Source organism: Solanum pennellii, chromosome 7 (assembly GCF_001406875.1).
Source record: "Solanum pennellii chromosome 7, SPENNV200".
Lineage (NCBI taxonomy): Eukaryota > Viridiplantae > Streptophyta > Magnoliopsida > Solanales > Solanaceae > Solanum > Solanum pennellii.
The window spans coordinates 6597558-6617506 of NC_028643.1; the positions used below are offsets into that span (position 1 = coordinate 6597558).

Below are 19949 nucleotides of genomic sequence, written 5' to 3' on the forward strand. Positions count from 1 at the left end.
TGGGTGCGGGGACTTAGGGCGGTGCGGTGTGGTGTGTGGGCCTCTAGGTGTGGTGCCTCGAGATGGGGTTAGGAGCCTCGAGGCGCGGAGACTCGAAGAAGGGGGTGGAAGGGGGCCTCGAGGTGCGGTGCCTCGATGTGGGGGTGGGTAGAGGGATCTGGGGCGGTGCCTAGAGGCAGTGTGGATGGAGGTAGCTCGAGGTGCGATGCCTCGAGGCTGGGTGGGTGATGGACGCTCGAGGTGCGGGGAACTGTGCCTTTGGGGGTTCGAGGCGTGGTTCCTCAAGGAAAGGGGGGGAGGAGTGCTATAGCTTCAGATTTTTTGTGTCTATACCTTATAGAACTGGTTTATAACCGAAGGAGCAATGATCGGTCCAAAGCATATATAACAAGATTTGTACCGTTGAGAATTAGATAAATATGTTGCCCCAACCTTATTTTCCAAGAAATTTGAATTTGAATTTCAATACCCATTTGATTTTCCCTTAGTGCCTCGAGGCGGGGAGGAGGGGGGGAGCTCGGGACGAAGTGACTCGAGGTAAATAGGTGTTGTGGGATTCTAAGACAACGACTCATGGAAGAATCACAATCCATATACCATATATCAGTATTGCAATATCTCGTCCACTCACCACCCTATACCAATGTTTCTCTATCTTTATCATAGTAATTTTTCATGACCCGAAGCTACTCTCTTGACGTAAACATGAGACCCAGGATCACGAATGACCCCAATCTAACCCATATCTGGCATATCATAAGAATACTAAAAAATTACAGAAATAAGAAATATGTGCAAAAGCTTAAATATAAGAGAAATTGAAATAATATGTCCAATCTAAGTCTGAATATATAAATATTGAGAAGATCTTAAGACACTGAACTAAAACTCAAATACAAGAGTTGAATCTGTCTATTTCTGAAATAAGCCTCTAACTTACTAGAGATCTTGGTACATGCCCCTAAATAACTCTAGTAAAACTAAAACTAAAATAAAAGACTGAAATACAAAGAATCATATATATCGTCCTCGAAGAATGAGGACTCACCACCGATACTCCTGATTGGAGATTTGGAACCGATCTATGCATGATCTGGATACTGAGGATCTGAACCTACATCACGAGAAGATTTAGCGCAGAATATATGTCAATACTTGAAGGAAACTGACATGCAGGATAGAATAAAGTGGAACAAACATGTAACTGAATATAGCATATAGAGCAATGTCATAATCTGAACATGATAAAAATATTGAGATATACTGAATATAACTAAACTAAGTGCAATGACCAAGTACATAACATGCTGAAACTGAATACTGAAAATATAAATGGTAACCCTGGTGAATACAGTAGAATCTGATTGTAGAAGCTATTATTTACCGACATAAAACCACATGAGCTAACTGTAGAGTTCGATGTATACACCCCATCCAGAGGACAACAATATACCTTGCCAAGGGTATAGAGGCGTGACTGGTGTGATCACTAAGTATAATGCCCACAAAAGGGACTTAACTTGTGGGGGCACGTAGTTTCAGGGACTATAAGGGTGACTGACCCTAGTCCAACTCACGTCTACTCCCAATAGAATGTATAAAATACAAAATAACTTAAATAACTGCATAGCTCAAGATTCTCACATGCTAACTAAAAATGCAACATTAAGAACTGATAATGAAACATTTGTAAATTGATGCATGTATATCTATGTAAACTAGCCCAGCATGTGTAAATCATGAACCAAAAGAATCTACATAACTAGGGTGTTGAATTCATGCAAGTATTGAGCAACATAGTACGAAAACACAATATTTTGATTAAGATTAATCTAACAACTAAATCATAGCAATAATCTGAAGTTCTAGAAACCCTAGATCTAAGAATAATTAAGGGAATCAAGAACCTAACTGAACTCTAGGGACCTAATGGGTGAAAGGAACCCACTAGTGAAATTCCACATGTCTGGTGACGATGTTCACGAAGAAATATTTTGATTTTGAGAATAGAAATGGAGAAACCTTGTTGCATGTTCTTGAGAAAGTTATCGCCTGAATTCTCTTCTTTTTGCTCTAGTTTTACTTGATTTAGGTGAATGATCGATTAAGGTACATTCTAATTAAGTCACTAGACTCAAACTAACCAAAACTACATAGTTTATTGGTTGAACAACGTAGTTTAGGGTCCAACGAATAAGGAAAAGACCAAACAAACCCCGACTTAGAAAGTCTGACGCAACTGACCAGACCCCTCTAACGAACCATCACAGGGACCACGGACCATCAAGCTGTGGTGCTTGGTCCAGTGGCTACTGAGTCCTGGCCACTCCCCTCTACCATCCCCTTCACGGACCATGAAGGTCTTCTTGGTTCTTCACCTAGGCTGAGGTCTAGTGGTAAAGATTGATGAGCCTCACCACGACCTATGGAGGGCTCTATGGTCTGATCGATGCCTGTGCTTGGTAGGTCATGTCTCCCTTCCACGAGCACCAGTACCGCCCGTGTAGTGGTCCACGGCCCGTGAAGGGTCCTGTGGTCCACTAGTTCTTGGTTAGGTGTGAATTCACAGGCAGGTCGACGGACTGTGGTCCCTTTTACGTCTGTGAACCCTGTCGTGGTTCATTGATTTTGGTGATTTTCGGATGTCAATTATGAGTCTAATTTGTGAGGTGTTATATATTCAACATTTTTCTCAAATTTCCATGGAAAAACTTATAAAATAATGAGGATGAATGCTAACAACACAACCAACAATAAATATATAATATTAATTCAATGGAACGCATAAAAGAGTTCGAATTTCCCAAAACTTAGTAAATCATGGTATACACATAATACATGGCAAAAATAGTGGAAGAGGAGATTTCGAAAGATGAATTTATCATTTGAAATTCATGTCATTTTAAGAAATGATAAGATCAACTCAAGCCCCTAACTCAATCATTTCAAGTTAAACATGCTAGGATAATCAACTTCAATCTGTAACTTAGGGAAATTTCACAAAAAACATGCTCTCAAAGAAATAATATCATAAAAACTTCTTCAATGGGGGAAACAACACTGATAGACCTCCTCAATGGACCAACATCAAATATGCCCCCAGCACGAGGAAACCAACTTAAATAAGCCCCACATAGGTAAAACAATATAAATTATCCCTAAAATGGATAAAATTATAAACTCAACAATTCTAATATTTATGAGAAATTAGAAGAAGAAAAAGAAGAGATATGGGAAATTGAATTGTTTATTATTCCCTCAAGTTGATGGACTTAAATAGCTGTTGCAGATAATGTAAATAAGGAAAGAAACAAATATATTATGTATATATCCTAACTACTTAATTAAAGGGATTAGGGAATATTCTCATATCTAGAGCATCTAAATATACCATAATTAAAATTTTCAATCTCAAATACAATCGCATTTCATACTCTAGTCTATAAGCATGGTAATCCAATCCAGTCTGAAAGAAATATAAGTCAAACATACCTCAAGTCACGAATCTATACTTGAAATCACTTAACTGCTGTTTTTCCTTTATCAAAAGCCCCGAAACGATTCTCAACTATCAAGAATGGAAAGTACTCACCAAAGTAATTCCAAAGACACCCATTAAAATTACAAACTAGGATTAAAATCATCCAAAAATATCATCAAAATTTAAAAAGGTAATGTTAGAATCTGTGCGTCCAATCAGTTAATGGACCAGGTCCCTTGACACACAAATAAGGATATAGCAGAAAGTAAATGCAGTTTAACAATAGAGGAGTGTTATGTGGAAACCTCCTTGCTCAAGGGAGTAAAACCACGACATGTCTCACAGGATTTTCACAATCGTTTCACTAATCTTCACAAGCAAAAGGAAATCGGTCACACAAAATGTGAGAAAAAGTTTTTAATTTCATCAATAAGCAATAACTCTATTGCTTGATGAGCCTAAGTAGATTTTACTCTACCCACTAAGCTATCACTTTAGACAACTTAGAATTTTCTAAGCAATCTCACAGATTGCCCACTAAACCACTAACCTACTAATGATTTAGAATTTTCTATGCAACACAAAGGTTGCCCACTAAATTAGTTCAACTAACTAACTTAGAATTTCAGATTAAAACACATTGATTCCTTTATAGTTTTAGGATCAGTTTACAATGTAAAATCGAAAGAAAGTATTCCCAAATAACTACATAATGTTCACTTGAGCTTCTATTGTTGTTGAATATTTCTTCTCCTTGATTTTCTAAGCCTTTGCAAGAGTTATTGAATGTGCTTTTTCAAGTTGCAAAAACTAATTGTGAATATGGGGATTTTTTGTTTATGTAGAAAGGTCACAAAACGTAAAACAATCCCATTGACTGAGGATTCTGGTGGGTCTGCCACTTCTACCACAGTTGGAGACTGTGCACCAACTTTTTGTACTTTCTCTAATTGGCAGCCAAAAAGTATATAGAGCCAAGAACCAGGTTCCTTCATAAGGTCCCTGAGTTTGTCAAATCATCAAAACTACAAATAATATTTTCCCCCTTTTTGATGATGACAAACATATTCACTAGTTCCCTCTATCAACAAGAATTCTTGGGGTAACTGGATTTTCATCATCTCGAAGTTGTCAAGTCATCAAAATATCAACATAGCATTTTCCCCCTTTTTGATGATGACAAACTTGTTCAATTCCTTCCCCTTGTTGGCAGGACCAGATCCTCTTCAGGTAGCTAGCATTGATTCCTCCTTTCGGTATGACCCATGTCTTCTTCCAGCAGTGATAACACCATTTATCTCATACCTTACCTTAACACCATTTTGTACACCAGTGCTTACATATTCTTCCATGTTTCCTTTCCCCTGTCGATATAGACCTGGCAGTTGCATGTACATTTGCACAATGAATCAGGTCTCTTCACAAGGTCTTTCAATTTGTCAAATCATCAAAACTCCAAATAACATTTCCCCCTTTTTGATGATGACAAACCATACACTAATGCCTGCATTTCTTCCCCCTGTCGAGTAGACACACTCCTTAGTTTCCTACACCATGGACCAGGTACCTTTACAAGGTCCTTGGGTTACACTGGTACCTGCACCTGAGTTACACCACCTGAGTTACCTGCATGTTTTCCTTCAACACATGCTTCACATATTTTACTTTCACAAAATTTCAGCTTTGGTATACCTAGTACCAGGTCCTTAGATATCAGCTTATTCAATAGAGATGAGCTCACATGACCTAGTCTCCGATGCTACAGATCAACATTTTCATTTTGAGCACTTAGACATGTCAGATCATCTCCTTGAGATGTTTCTAAGTTTGCCACGTACATGTTTTTACATCTTTGAGCTCTGAGAATCACTTTTTGTAGTCAGATTGACTACAGTACACTCCTAATATGTAAACTTTACTTTTTTCCCTTTGTCACAAATTTGAGAAACACTCAAAAGACTATACTTCAGCCACTGACATGGTACACATTGTCAATGGATTCTTCAAGAGATTTCCCCACTTTACCCCTTCTTTCCATTACCAAAAGAGACACCTCCACCTTGAAGTGCCTTGAGCGAGAGGAAGTTTTTTGTATATCCAGTCATATGTTTGGAGCATCCACTATCCATTTACCAACATTGACTGCTCCTCCTCTCACTCACCTGCAACAAGAATCACTTATTAGACCTGGGAACCCATTTCAATTTGAGTTCCCAGAGGGCAGATAAAGGAGTAATCAAAGTGTTTCTTGCCCAGTGAGGTAATTTTAGACTCTTTTTGATCAAGGGCTTTTGGACAGGACCAGGTCCCCCTTTTGAAATCCTTTTCTTTTCTGTATAATTTGAGAATCTTTCATGTGATTCTCTCCAGGCTGTACATTCCCTTTTTAAATGTCCATTTCTACCACAGTGAAGACACAACAAATTATCTGACACAAAAACATATTTGCTGTGAGGATTGAAAGGAGGAGTAATATTCAAGCTTCCTAAACCCCTTTTGTTATAGTTGCTTTGATTTGTCACATTTGAAAGCAGCTTAGAATATTTTGTCCATTTAAGAGAATTTGCAAGGTCTTCCTAAAGTTTGACAATATCCTCAGTGTTTTTCAGTTTTTCCTCCAGCTCAACATGTAAACTAGTAGACTTTCCTTTCTGTTTTTCAGACTTCTCCGTCATCAGATACAATTGGTTTTTGTGTTCTAGTTTTTCAGATTTTAGAACAATCATTTTGCCTTCAATTTTCAACATTTTCTCACCCATTTTATCTCTGTTTTCATTTAAAGTTTCAAACTCAGCATTCATGGTATCTCTTTTAGAAGTTAACTCAATCACTGAATCAATCATAACGTTTGCTAATGTTCTCAATTTTTTAAGAAAATAGGTATTCAGATCATGTTTCAAATCAAGAAGAGTTACCTTATCCTCATCATCTTCATTCTCTGAATGAGCCATGAAAGCAAACATCTCATTGAATATGGTTTCATCCTCATGAACCACCACCATTGACACATCATTTGGTTCATCAAGGTCTTCTGAATCACTCGAAGAGTCACCCCATGCAGCAAGGTCTTTCTTTACCACATACTCAGCAACAACTTTCCGATCATTTTTATCGAGTACCAGGTGATATTCTTTGTTTTCATCTTTGAGTAAGGGACACTCTCTTATAAAATGTCCAGCCTTTCCACACTTGTGACAGGTATCATTTTGAGTGGAAGTTCGTGGAACATTTGCTCCCTTTCTAAAACCTTTGTTTTTCCTCACAATCTTTTGAAACCTCTTGATAAGATGGACCATATCATCATCATCACTGGAGTCCTCTTCAGATCTGTATTTTAGCATCAAGGACTTATCTTTCTTGACTTCCTTCTTTGACTGATCATAACTTCGGTTCATCTCATGGGTCTTTAGATTCCAATGAGAGCATCCATTGTTAACACTTTCAAATCCTTAGCTTCAGTGATGTCATCTACCTTACTTTCCTAAGACTTGGGAAGAATTCGAAGCACTTTCCTGACCTGCTTGCTCATACTGATAGGTTCTCCAAGACTTCTCAACTCATTTGTGATTGATGACAGTTTTGTAAACATCTCATGAATAGTTTCACCTTCTCTCATTTTGAAATTTTCATACTGAGAGGTAAGTATATCAATCTTTGACTCATTTACTTGTTCAGTTCCTTCATGGGCTGTTTTTAAGCAATCCCAGATCTCCTTTTGCAGATTCACAAGCTGAGACACGATTGAACTCATCAGGTCCTATACCACAGACAAGAAGCTTCTTTTCTTTGTATCCCTTTTCAATCTTCTTCCTATCAGCTTCATCATATTTGCGTCTAGGCTTTGGAACAAGCCTAGTGATTTCACCATCTTTCTCTTTAATCATGGGAATGAAGGGACCATCCAAGACAATGTCCCATAGTTCGCTGTCTTCAGCCATAAGAAAGTCGTGCATTTTAACTTTCCACCAGCTATAGAAGTGACCATTGAAACGAGGAGGTCGAATAGAATAGGAATCACTCTCTTGGTATTAACCAGATAGAGAGTACCCGCTCTGATGCCACTTGTTAGAATCTGTTCGTCCACTATCAGTCAATGGACCAGGTCCCTTGACACACAAATAAGGATATAGGAAAAAGTAAATGTAGTTTAACAACAGAGGAGTTTTACGTGGAAACCTCCTTGCTCAAGGGAGTAAAATCACGTCCTGTCTCACAGGATTTTCACAATCGTTTCACTAATCTTCACAAGCAAAAGGAAATCGGTTACACAAAATGTGAGAAAAAGTTTTTAGTCTCACCAACAAGCAATAACTCTATTGCTTGATGATCCTAAGTAGATGTTACTCTACCCACTAAGATATCACTCTAGACAACTTAAAATTTTCTAAGTAATCTCACAGATTGCCCACTAAACCACTAACCTACTAATGATTTAGAATTTTCTAAGCAACATAAAGGTTACCCACTAAATTAGTTCAACTAACTAACTTGAATTTTTGATCAAACCACACTGATTCCTTTATAATTTTAGGATCAGTTTACAATGTAAGATCGAAAGAAAGTATTCCCAAACAACTACGCAATGTTCACTTGAGCTTCTGTTGTTGTTGAATATTTCTTCTCCTTGATTTTCTATGCCTTTGCAAGATTTCTTGAATGTGCTTTTTCAAGTTGCAAAAACTAATTGTGAATATGGGGATGTTTTGTTTATGTAGAAAGGTCACAAAACGCAAAACAATCCTATTGGCTGAAAAACAACAATTGTAAAACACCTCGGTTTGACCCTAGAAACCCATTTGTAAACCTTTATACATGATCTAATAGTGTAAATTGATCACATATTCTCTTCTTTTACTTTCCATATTATGAAAAAAAGTTAGGATTTTATCATTGGCTGAACACCTATAGAAAAGTTAGGGAAATTTTCACAAAGACAAGAATTGAAATTCCTTAGTTTAGTGAAGAAGTCAGTTAGTTTTTCATTTGTTGTTTTGGTGTTGTCGACTTATAGTGAAGGTTATACAGATAATTGTGTTCATACCTGATAAAAATATGAAGATTTAAAAATATATGAAGATTTGAAGATATAAATATTTATTGAATATATTAAAATATGAATTTTTGGAGATATGATGGTTTGAATAAATGAAGATTTGAAGATATGATGTCATCTTTGTGGCTAATACTTTCTCATTTCGAAATATATATTTGTAGGAGAAAGTGAGATTTGAAGATATGATTCTATCTTTGTTACAAGTGAAGTGACATAATAAACTGTAAAATAAACTAAATTTGAATTAATCATGTATTGCCTACATATTAAAGTTGAATTAAAAGAGAATTAAACATGAATATAAATGTATAAAACGAAAGAGCATTCTATGATCTGTAAACTGAATAAAACCTGTATCAATAATGAATTGAACAAGTAATTAAATCGTATCAAATCAATCAATAAACTTCAAAATGAATTTAACTTGTATTAAAAAGGTATTATACAAATACTAATGTTGAATTAGAAGATAGAATTACGCATGAATAAAGATGTAACTGGTGAAAGAGCTGATAGTGATCTACAGAATGGATTAAACGTGTATCAATAATGAATTAAACAAGTAATCCACTAGTAAAAAATCAACCAACAAACTGCAAATGAAGTAAATTTGCATTAAAAGTGTATTAAACAATATCAAAGTTGCATTAGAAAAGAGAATTAAAAATCAATGAACAACGTAATTAACGAAAGACGAGAGAATAGTCTATATACTGAATTAAACTTGTATTATTCATGAATAAAACATGTATTATATGTGTCTTATAAACTATTTTTATTTTTATCACTTAGAACATGGGTGATGTTTACAATATGTATTAAAAATGTATTGTGCATGTATTATAAATGTATTATAAGTGTGTTAGCTGAATTATTTGGTTGGTATTACTAAGAAGAGAGTGAAGTTTGCAAATAGTAAATTTATCGCTCATGAATAAACTTATATCATATGTGTCTTATAAATTATTTTAATTTGTATCACTAAGAAAATGAGTGACGGTTGCAATATGTATTAAAATCTATTGTGCAATATGTCTTATAAATATATTTTTAGTGTCTTACTAAAATCATTCTTGTTGGTATCACTAGGAAAGGAGTGAAGTATAAAATATGTATTATAAATGTATTATTCATGAATAAAGCATATATTATATGTGTCTTATAAATTATATTGATTTGTATCACTAAGAAAAAGAGTGATGTTTGCAATAGGCATTATACATAAATATGCCCTTTAAATTTGTTTCGAATCACATTTATGCCCTTCAACTTTGGGCGTGCACAAGTAGACACTTAAACTTGTATAAATTTGAACAAATAGACACACATGTCCTACATGTCATTTTTTGTCATGCGTAGTGTTCAATGTGTATTGTGTCATGTAGGACTCATGTGTTTATTTATTTAAAAGTTGGATAGTTAAAATGTCTGTTTGTGCGTTATGAAAGTTGGAGGTCAAAGTTAAAATTTGAACCCAAGTTTAGGGTCCAATATATGTATTATGCTTTTGCAATATGTATTGCAAATGCATTGTTCATGCATTATAAACGTATTACAAGTATGTTACCTATGTTATTTTAGTTGATATCACTAAAAAGAGAGTGAAGTTTGCAATATGTATTATAAATATATTATTAATGATTTTAATATAATTTTAATATAATTATAAAACACATCTAATACAATATTAATATAATTGTGATACATTTTCGTAAACTTCATCATTTTTTGAGATTCAATCTAGTATTATCCTACGATCAATTTTAAACTTAATCAAATCCTCATAATATTGAGATATAAACTCCAAATATATTTTAAATTATTTGTAGGAACAATCTATCCAAACTAATCACAAATTCGTGAAACTCAAATAATGAATTCAAAATTTGAAACTTTATAATGACCATTAGTGGTGAATTGTTGCTACGGTAATTTTAAATATTTGAAATTTCTATTTGACAACATGATTTTGTACATTTTTTTGGTCTTTTTGTTCCTCTTCGCGTCATATCTTTGGGTGAAAATCGCAAAAAATATGAGGATAGTCTTTTAAATGAAAAGACGAGGAGGAGGAAGAAAGAGAAAATGACAGAGAAAAAGGGAAAGAAGCGAAGATAGATAATCTTCACTGTATAATTTTTTTTATTCCAAAAAAATATTATATTTAGTTAGAAAAATTGTATCCCCGTAAATGATAAATAATTTCTTAATATAACATATTGATGTGATTTATCCAATTTATTTGGTGAAAGAAATCGTTTTTAATTAGTGTAAATGATGCCCTGCTAGTAATTATGTTTTTTTTTTCCATGCAGAGTGAGTTTTTTTTTTTTTTAACATAATGATGATGTATATGTTCATTATATTGTGGTAGATTATTTAATTTAGAAAACATATTTAATTTTTATGTGTTTTGGTAATTTATTTGGTGAAAGAGTTCGTTTTTAATTAGTGTATATTATGCAGTGCTACTTAAATGTAATTCTGATTTTTTTTGGTGTCATGCAGAGTTGGGTTTTTTTAAACATAATAATTCTATTGTGGTAGATTATTTGGTTTAAAAAGTATGCTTAATGATTACGTGTTTTGATAATATATTTGGCGAAAGTGGAATCGCTTTTAATTAGTGAAAATGATGCACTGCTAGTTCGGTATAATTTTTATTTTTTTTGAGTGTTTTTTTTAACATAACGACAGTGTACATATTGATTCTATTTTGGTAGATTATTTGGTGAAAGTGATAATTTTAAACCAAACTGTTTAATTTGAATACATTGAAATCACCATTTTGTTTGACTAGATTGACTACAAATAAGTTTTGATCTAAAACAGGTCGATACGTTGATTATGATATTGAAGGAGTGATATATGATGCAAATACCAAACAACACCAAACATGAATGCTTAATTACTACTATTGCTTTTCAATTGGTTGTGGACACGACAATCTTTCATTTAAATCTGAAATATCTCGTGAATGGTCAATAAAGATTCATAGCGATATGGGCGTAACAATCGTAAGAAGGGATTCAACGAAGAAAAATTCAAGAGGAGTAAAGTCACTTGTAGTAAATGTGGTACATTAGGGCATAACAAAAAGACTTTGCCCCAGATTTGCTAATCAAAATTATCATTGATGTATTATTTTCAATAATTTTTGTTGTAAAATTTTTTAAGAATGCTAAATGTACTTTTATCCAACTTTGGTTATTATTGATTAGTTTATTAGTATTATTGGTGATTTAATTGTCATATCGTTTGGTATTCTCGTGTTTGGCGCACATGCTTACCTTCTCGTGTTTGGTATACAATGTTGCATCTCTAGTTGAAAATATACAATACAACATGTTCGAAAAATTGATTCTATAATTTATGATTGAATGTTAGTGTTATATACAAACCTATCACAGTGAATTCAAACATTGAATATGAAAACAACTACTTAAAAGTTAAAGATTTTAGTTTGAAAATCATAACTAATACACATTGTTAACGAATGCATGTATTGAATTAATGACAAACACATTCATTGTTTTCACACGCGATTTTCTTGTCGTCTCTTAAACCTTCGTTTACAGGAGATTGAGTGAACTCATTCAACTCAAAAGGCGATTTTGAACCTATAATTGACAAACTATCAAACACTATAACCAATTTATTAAGCGCAGGGCTTTCCATCGATCTAGAAAAGCAATATAATATTGGAGATGAACCAAAGCTAACGTTAATAATGGTAAAAGGTATGATAGAATTGGTGGTGAACAGATTGAAGTTCAATGGTTATAAATATGAAAATGGAAAGAAAGAAAGAGAAGGGTGAAAAAATTGATGGAGGCAAGAGAGAGAGGTGAAATTTTCTAGATAAAATATGCATAGGGAATTAGGGATGACAACGGGGCGGTGTAGGGCGGGGCGGATTGAGCTTAACCCACAACATTTTTAATCCGCCCCGCCTCGCCTTGCATAGACCAGCCGCGCATAATGTTTTTAATATTTTCTTTTTCTAGTTATGTTTGATACTGAAAATAAAATTCATATATATATATATATATATATATATATTTTCATTTTTTCATTAAGTTGTATTAATTTAATAGGATAGTGACTTAAAATTGTATTTTTTAAAGGTCAATTGAGAAACATGTAAGAAATTGTATTGTTTTTTATTGAACCAATTTCAATTATTATCTTGAATATTTTAGTAGCTTTAATGAAATTATCTTAATAAATAATGCTCAATCACTCTTATAAAATGTAAAAATAGTTAAAAAGTTTTGAACCCACACAAAATCACATATACCCGCCCTGCCCCACATTAATTTTTAAAATATCCACTTTAACTCGTCCCGCCCCGCCCCGCACAACCTTAAACCTGCCTCGCCCCACAGCCTTAAACCCATTCTGACCCGCCCATTGCCATCCCTATAGGGAATAACTAAAAAAGATCTTGGTAACATAAAAGGTTTTACTCTTTTACATGAATTGTATAAACAAGATATGATATGGAAAGAAGCACAGTTATCATAAAGATGAGAGAATAAAATCAGTAGCGTATAGAGTTGGAACTGTTATTGGGAGGTTTTAACCAAACTAAGCCATTATATAAAACCATTCACCAAAATAATATGTTTTTCTAAAATTTTACAAAACTAGTATAAACGTATTCCACAGTAACATTTTAGGATATATTTTATTTTTTAAAAGTTGATGGCGTCAGATTGATATACGTTACTCATAGTAACGTTTTAGGAGTAAAACGTTACTGAAAATAACGCTTTAGGAGTAAAACGTTACTGTAAGTAACGTATATCAACCTAATGTTGTTAGTTTTTTTTAAAAAAATATACCCTAAAACGTTACCGTGAAATACGTTTATACTAGTTTTGTAAAATTTTAGAAAAATGTATTACTTTGGTAAATTGTTTTATATAATGGCTTAGTTTGGTTAAAAATTCATGTTATTGGAGAGATAACAACAGACGCAATTTAATATTATCCAAAAGGAGAGAGATGAAAATAGTTAATTAAAATTCAAAAATTAATTAATATGCTACGTTTATAATTTAAAAAATACTTTTGTAATAAAATTGAAGTATGTAGATATATTGTTAAATAAAGTCTTAAGTAGTATAGTTTTTGTAATCTTCAATAGTTTGTTTTATTTGTTCTTTTAATTAAACTATTTTAATACCTAATAATTTTTTTTTTGTTATTATTATGGCTATATATAACATATCATCTTTTTTTATAAAAAAAAATTGACAAGATTTGTCATTAGTCAATTCGAATTACATATCGACCCAATTCTTAATGGGTTGAACTAATGAAATGGGTAAGGTCAATAACCAACCAAAACTTAACCAGATTGGGCGAGTGAGCAAGTTGGGTATGATTTTTTGTCACCCCTATTATCTTGTTGTACAAGTGAAAAAGGGGGCAAAATCATATACTTAATGAAAGAAAATTTGGAAATGTACAATCACATGATCCCTTAGTAAAAATTGCAATACGAAACAAACCATTGACATGAAATCAAATGATAATTCTTTGAAACACTGAAGTGGAGATCAAGGTAACAGTTTTAAGAGCATAAACTACAGGAACTCAGAAATGTAATAAGAAGTGAATGATAGTCTCTGTTTTGGTTGAGAGGCTTCTTGCAGCCATCCCAAGTTCATTCCCATTTGAGAAAGATAAATGCTTGTAAGCAGACAATTCGTCTGCCTTGTCTCTTTAAGGAATTAGGCAGTGTCTTATATCATAATCTGTATAACCCACGTCGACCAGGCAAAGACCATCAGGTGGAGCAGGTGGAGCAGTGGCGCGCCTGCAGGTGGCATCCATCAGCTTCAGCAAGGCATCATCATCGGCTCCAGCAGCTGCTTCTCTAATTGCAGTTGCCACAAGAACGCGAACCATCTGCATAGCATAGTAAGTAATTACGCATGTTGCAGCAGTTTAAAGGACATGAACCCAAAGTTCCTATGGAATCAGGTTCTCTCTCTCTATCTGTAAGATCTAGATATAAACAAACTCTCATGTTTTCAATGAACTTTCATGTAATAGTACATCATTACTGATACATTGCGAAAACACGTCAGACAGCAGAAAACAACACAACCAAATATCTGAAAGATCCAGAGGCGACTTGAAGAACATAACCTTGTATTTTCACTCTGATTGTAAGAAATATTAATGGCCTCACCACAGGGAATGATAAAATAGTATGGCCGTTTCCAAATTCAACAAAGTTAAGCAGTCCAAACAGTAAGCAAGAGAAGTTTGCATTCAATTGTTAATATTATTTGACTTCATGATACTTTCCTCTGTTGGTCCTTCAGAGTTATCTAACAGGCAGCAACTTGGAAGAAGGTCTGTCTTTATTACGTCAATTATTTCCAAATTAGTGGGGGATGTAAACTGCTCTTGGCCGAAATTGGCAAGGCAGTTACTGAGGAAGAAACCGGACTCGTATGCTTCTTAAGGCAAGTTTAAGTTCTGTATAGCTCCCTTCTTCTGTTTTTTACATTCAGTAGCTTCCTCATTATTCATTGGCCTCAGAGTGATGCCTTTAGAAATTATAAACAGAAAAAGAAGAAGTGAAAAACAAGTTGATGCATCTTTGCTTTTAATCTTTTAAATTACATACACAAATGATAGAACAAAAACCATAGACATCATGCTTCAAAAATAGGAAACACTTTACAAAGACGAGGGTCTGGTATTAACTTATTTCTATGTATCATGTATCTGATATTGAAAATGAGGGCCTTCTCAAAGGGCACAGATGAGAAGGCAATCAGGGTAATGGCAACACAAAAAGAACCTATTTTCCTTTTTTGGTCTTACTAATTGTACAAATTGGTCAGAGGCTTGTCTTAGAGGACAATGTTTTGGATTAGTTATAAATTATCATTACATGGGAAATTTGTGATATTACCCAAAGCCCACTGCTATGGTACAATTATCAGTTACATATAAACTAACCTCAGCCCTCAGGTATGGAGAAAAAAAGGGGAAGATTAAATCATGACATATCTAACCAATTCTTCATAAGAGTAACTGAAGTGGCAAACACTTCTCTTTATTTTTTATCTTGTTTCAAATAATTGTCTGAGTTAAGTTATATTGTTGTGCCACATCGATTGTGCGAGGAGTTCAATTGCATTAAAGTTCTTCTAGGATGTTTAAATTCTTTCATAGAGTATAGGAGCTAATACTTGGCAAGCCCATGCTTTCACCTGCAAATTCACATCAAAGTTCAAGCATGAACCCAAAAATTGAATTACACATGCTGGAGACCAGGGGTGATGAGTTATAGTATTGTCCCATATAGGTTGAGTAAGGAGATACACTGGAGTTTATAAAGGTCTTGGGCCACTCTACTCATTGCCTTAACTCTTAAGGTTTTGGGTAGATGTTCACATCCTTTTTAGAAACAGGTAAACATGGGTAGATATTCACATCCTTTCTTTGTCTAGAATTGTTTTGCTTTTTAACTTGGGTGCACCTATTTGATAATGCATATACTTGTCAAATTAGGTCTTTAGGCCTAACTCACACCTCAAAAGCTAGCTCAAAGAGAGGAGGATTGTCCAAGCCTTATAAGGAGTCCACCCATCTCATTAACTACCGATGTGGGACTTTTGTCATTTTTTAACACCCCACCTCACGCCCAGTGCTTAGCATCTGGTGCGTGGGCAATTTTGATTTTGGGGGCTCCAACATCAGGTGAGATGGGCCTTGCTCTGATACCATGTGAAATTAGGTCTTAGGCCTAACTTACACCCCAAAAGCTAGCTCAATGGGAGGAGGAATGCCCAAGCCTTATAAGGAGTTCACCCATCTTATTAACCACCGATGTGGAACTTTTGTCATTCTTTAACAATACTATTTCACTCTTCGTGTATTGTGCTTCTATGCATGAATTGTACACTCTATTGTTGTTAGACTTGTAGTGCAAAGAAGAAGTGTTATGACCAAGAAAGGAGAAAAGTACTATTGAATTGTGGTTTTTTACATTATTACACACTCCTATTCATAGACACTACATTATAATGTTTTTCCATGTAGGAGACTATATACAATCCTACTCCTAATCCTATTCTAAACCCGTCCTCTCAAGATGCTGCATATAAGTCATATGTACAAAGCTTGTTACATATGTAACTTATACGAGCATCAGTTAGGGACTTGATGAAAACATTTGTAGGTTGAACACTTGCTTTGCAAGTTTTATAATAACATCTCCTGAGAGTATATTTTCTCTCACAAAGGGATAGTAAATTTCAACATGCTTATTCCTTTCGTGAAATATGAGATTTGATGCAATATGAAGTGTTGCTTCATTATCACATACAAGTTCCATCTGATTTCTCCAAATTTAAATTCTCTAAAAAATTGTTTGATCCAAACCAATGCTCGATACACTGCTTTTGCACTAGATTGAGCAACCATATTCTATTTCTACTCTTCCAGGATACCAAATTACCTCCTATGAAAACACAATATTGAGATGTAGAATGTCTATCAGTAATGGCCAATCAGCATGTGTATATCCAATGGTCTGCTCACGGCCTCGATCCTCGAAATGTAGTTCTTTGCCTGGAGCTGACTTAATATATTGTAGAATGCAGACAAATGCATCCCAATGATTATCCAGGGATAATCCTTAAGCTGACTTACAACAATCACAGGAAAAAAAATGTCAGGTCTCGACACCGTAGATAATTCAACTTACTGATCAGCCAGCTATATCTTCAAAGATCACTGAGCGTCTCCCACTGTCTTGGCAGGAGTTAAGCATTCAGATATTAATTGGTCTACATCCCACCATTCCTGTCTCCTTAAGAATGTCAAGGACATACTTTCTTTGTGAAATAACAATATGTAATCTAGACTAAGCAACCTCAACACCTACAAATACTGTCTCCTTAAGAATGTCAAGGACATACTTTCTTTGTGAAATAACAATGTGTAATCTAGACTAAGCAACCTCAACACCTACAAATACTTAGTGTGCCAAGGTCTTTAGTCTGAAAAAATGTTGAAAGATGTGTTGCTTTAAATTAGAGATACTATCCTGATCACTTCCGGTGATATCGTCAACTTAAACGCGAAACAAATTCACAGATTTGGAGTAGAATGTTGATAAAACACAGAGTGATCAGCTTCACTGTGAATCATGTCAAACTCTTTAATTACTGCGTCAAGCTTCCCAAATTAGGCTTGAGGAGACTGTTCCAGACCATAGAATAATCAGAGCAATCGACATACCAAGCTACTAGACTCCCCTTGAACAACAAAACTAGGTGGTTTCTCTATATAAATATCTTCCTTAAGTCACCTTAGAAAAGCATTTTTAATGTCCAACTTATAAAGAGGACAATGACGGACAATGGCCATGGATAGAAAAGATGGACAAACGTTACTTTAGCCATGGAAGAAAAAGTACCACTGTATAATCAACACACAAAAAAAACCCACTGTATAATCAACACAAAAATTTCTAGTATACCCCTCGGCAACAAAGTGAGCCTTAAGCTGATCAACTTGGCCATCTGGACCAACTATGACTGCCCAAAAAGGTGGTTGAAAATTGCACATGGGTAACTTTGCAGGGATACTATTGTCAGCGACGGGTAAAGACGCATGACAGGTCTTCTGCCCGAGATTTTTTCCGAGGTTTGGTCACTGGAGGCTGATCTTCCTTGTGGTGTTGGTTTTTGGGGAACACCTCCAGAAAGGGATATTAACGGAGTTAGCCTTTAGGTAACCGGAAAATAGCACAGTGTGAAATATTCTTTCCGGGAAGAAGCTGGTTGCACAACTACAAAATGCTCTAATACCATGTGAAAAATAAAGGATAAAAGTATTATCGAATTGGGTTTTCTATGCTATTACATTGACCCCTATTTATAGACACTACATTATAATCCTTTTTCTTGTAGGAGACTATACAATCCTATTCCTGTTCCTTCTATAACAAGTGTTAGGAAGTAGAGGGTGATCTAAAAATGGAAGTCAGCAGATGTGATATACAGCCTGTATACACCAATACTTTGTAATACATTACATACATATGTGCATATATTATATAATATACATCGCGCAGACTGGGTTTTGTGTGTGATTCTATCCAAATACTATATCCAGCTATTATACGAAGGAAGTATTAGATACAGACAATGATAATCTTCCTTCTTTGGATGGAGTAAAAGTAGAGGGATATTCTACCCTATTGCATAAAGTTTTTCAATCACTCCAAAAACAGAAGGAACAAATAAGTACCTCCTATGTTACATAGCCTAGAGTGTGAGTAGATAATTGTGAAAGAATCTAAGCATCTAAAACAACACAACAGATGGAGAGAAAAACTTTGTAAACCCCTTCTGGAATTCTTAATACAATCCATATGGGACAAACCCCTTCTGGAATTCCCAACACTCTATTGTAAGTGTAACCTTGATTTTGGAGTTTACATGTGACGTTAATGTGAATTACGAGTATGAGGGGACATATACAGAATTTATGAAATACGACCATACCTTCCGCAAGAAACGATTAGCAACTAACTCAATGCACATCGTCTTCATATGACTCCCGTCCTACAATTTCAGTTCAAGAAAAGAAAAGGATTAAAAATGAATTTGAATAGATTTAATGGCAATTTAACTGTGCACCTATCAGATCAGATATCTACAGCACTTTGAATCCAATATCTTCAGCAGACAATTAAGCACATATAGGGTCTATGTTGGCAACAGGAATAAAAAAGAACAGGATCAGAAATGAAGAAAAATATTATCTTAAAGAAGTTATTCTTAATCTAATTTCCATCTCTAATGAACATGTATTAACTAATATCCAGGGGATAGGAATTGAAGGTTGCATAACATAACCCTGTTATTTAAATGGCTTTGGAGGTATAATCATGACTTTGGAATCATCACTGCAACGGAAATTTCAGAGTGAAGGAAGCTTAAAAAAAGTTCAACTCTTTCACCCATCAGGTTACTGGATGGCCATGGAAACTTATCTGGAAAGTTAAAATATCTCCTAAAGTGTCCTGCTTCACTTGGCTACTAGTGAAGCAGGCTGTTTTGACTCAGGAGAACCTCATGAAAAGGGGTATCCAACTGAGTCATAGGTGTTTCTAGTGTGGAGAAGAGGCTGAAACAGTCAACCACCTCTTTCTTCACTGTAGGATCACTAATATTTTGTGGAGCATTTTCATCAATTCGAAGGACCTATTTTGGGTGATGCCAAGAAATATTGTCCAGGCCCTGAAGATATGGAGTAGCTTTCCCTACGTTTCTGGTCACAAAGAAAGATGGAAGATCATCCCCACCTGTATCTGGTGGTCTGTGTGGAAAGAGAGGAAGCTCAGATGCTTCCAGAACAAAAGCAACAGCA

General features: G+C 34.7%; 1 protein-coding gene across 1 annotated transcript in view; it reads right to left on the reverse strand.

Moving 5' to 3' along the window:
• Positions 1 to 14006: 14006 nt before the first annotated feature.
• Positions 14007 to 19949, reverse strand: part of LOC107024111 (tRNA pseudouridine synthase A) — a 29345-nt gene continuing 23402 nt past the window's right edge. The window contains exons 8-9 of the mRNA XM_015225009.2: positions 19082 to 19141; positions 14007 to 14453 (exon numbers count right to left, since the gene is read on the reverse strand). Coding sequence (XP_015080495.1) covers positions 14268 to 14453; positions 19082 to 19141 — 246 coding nt within the window. The 3' untranslated portion in view covers positions 14007 to 14267. The remainder of the gene's footprint in view (positions 14454 to 19081; positions 19142 to 19949) is intronic.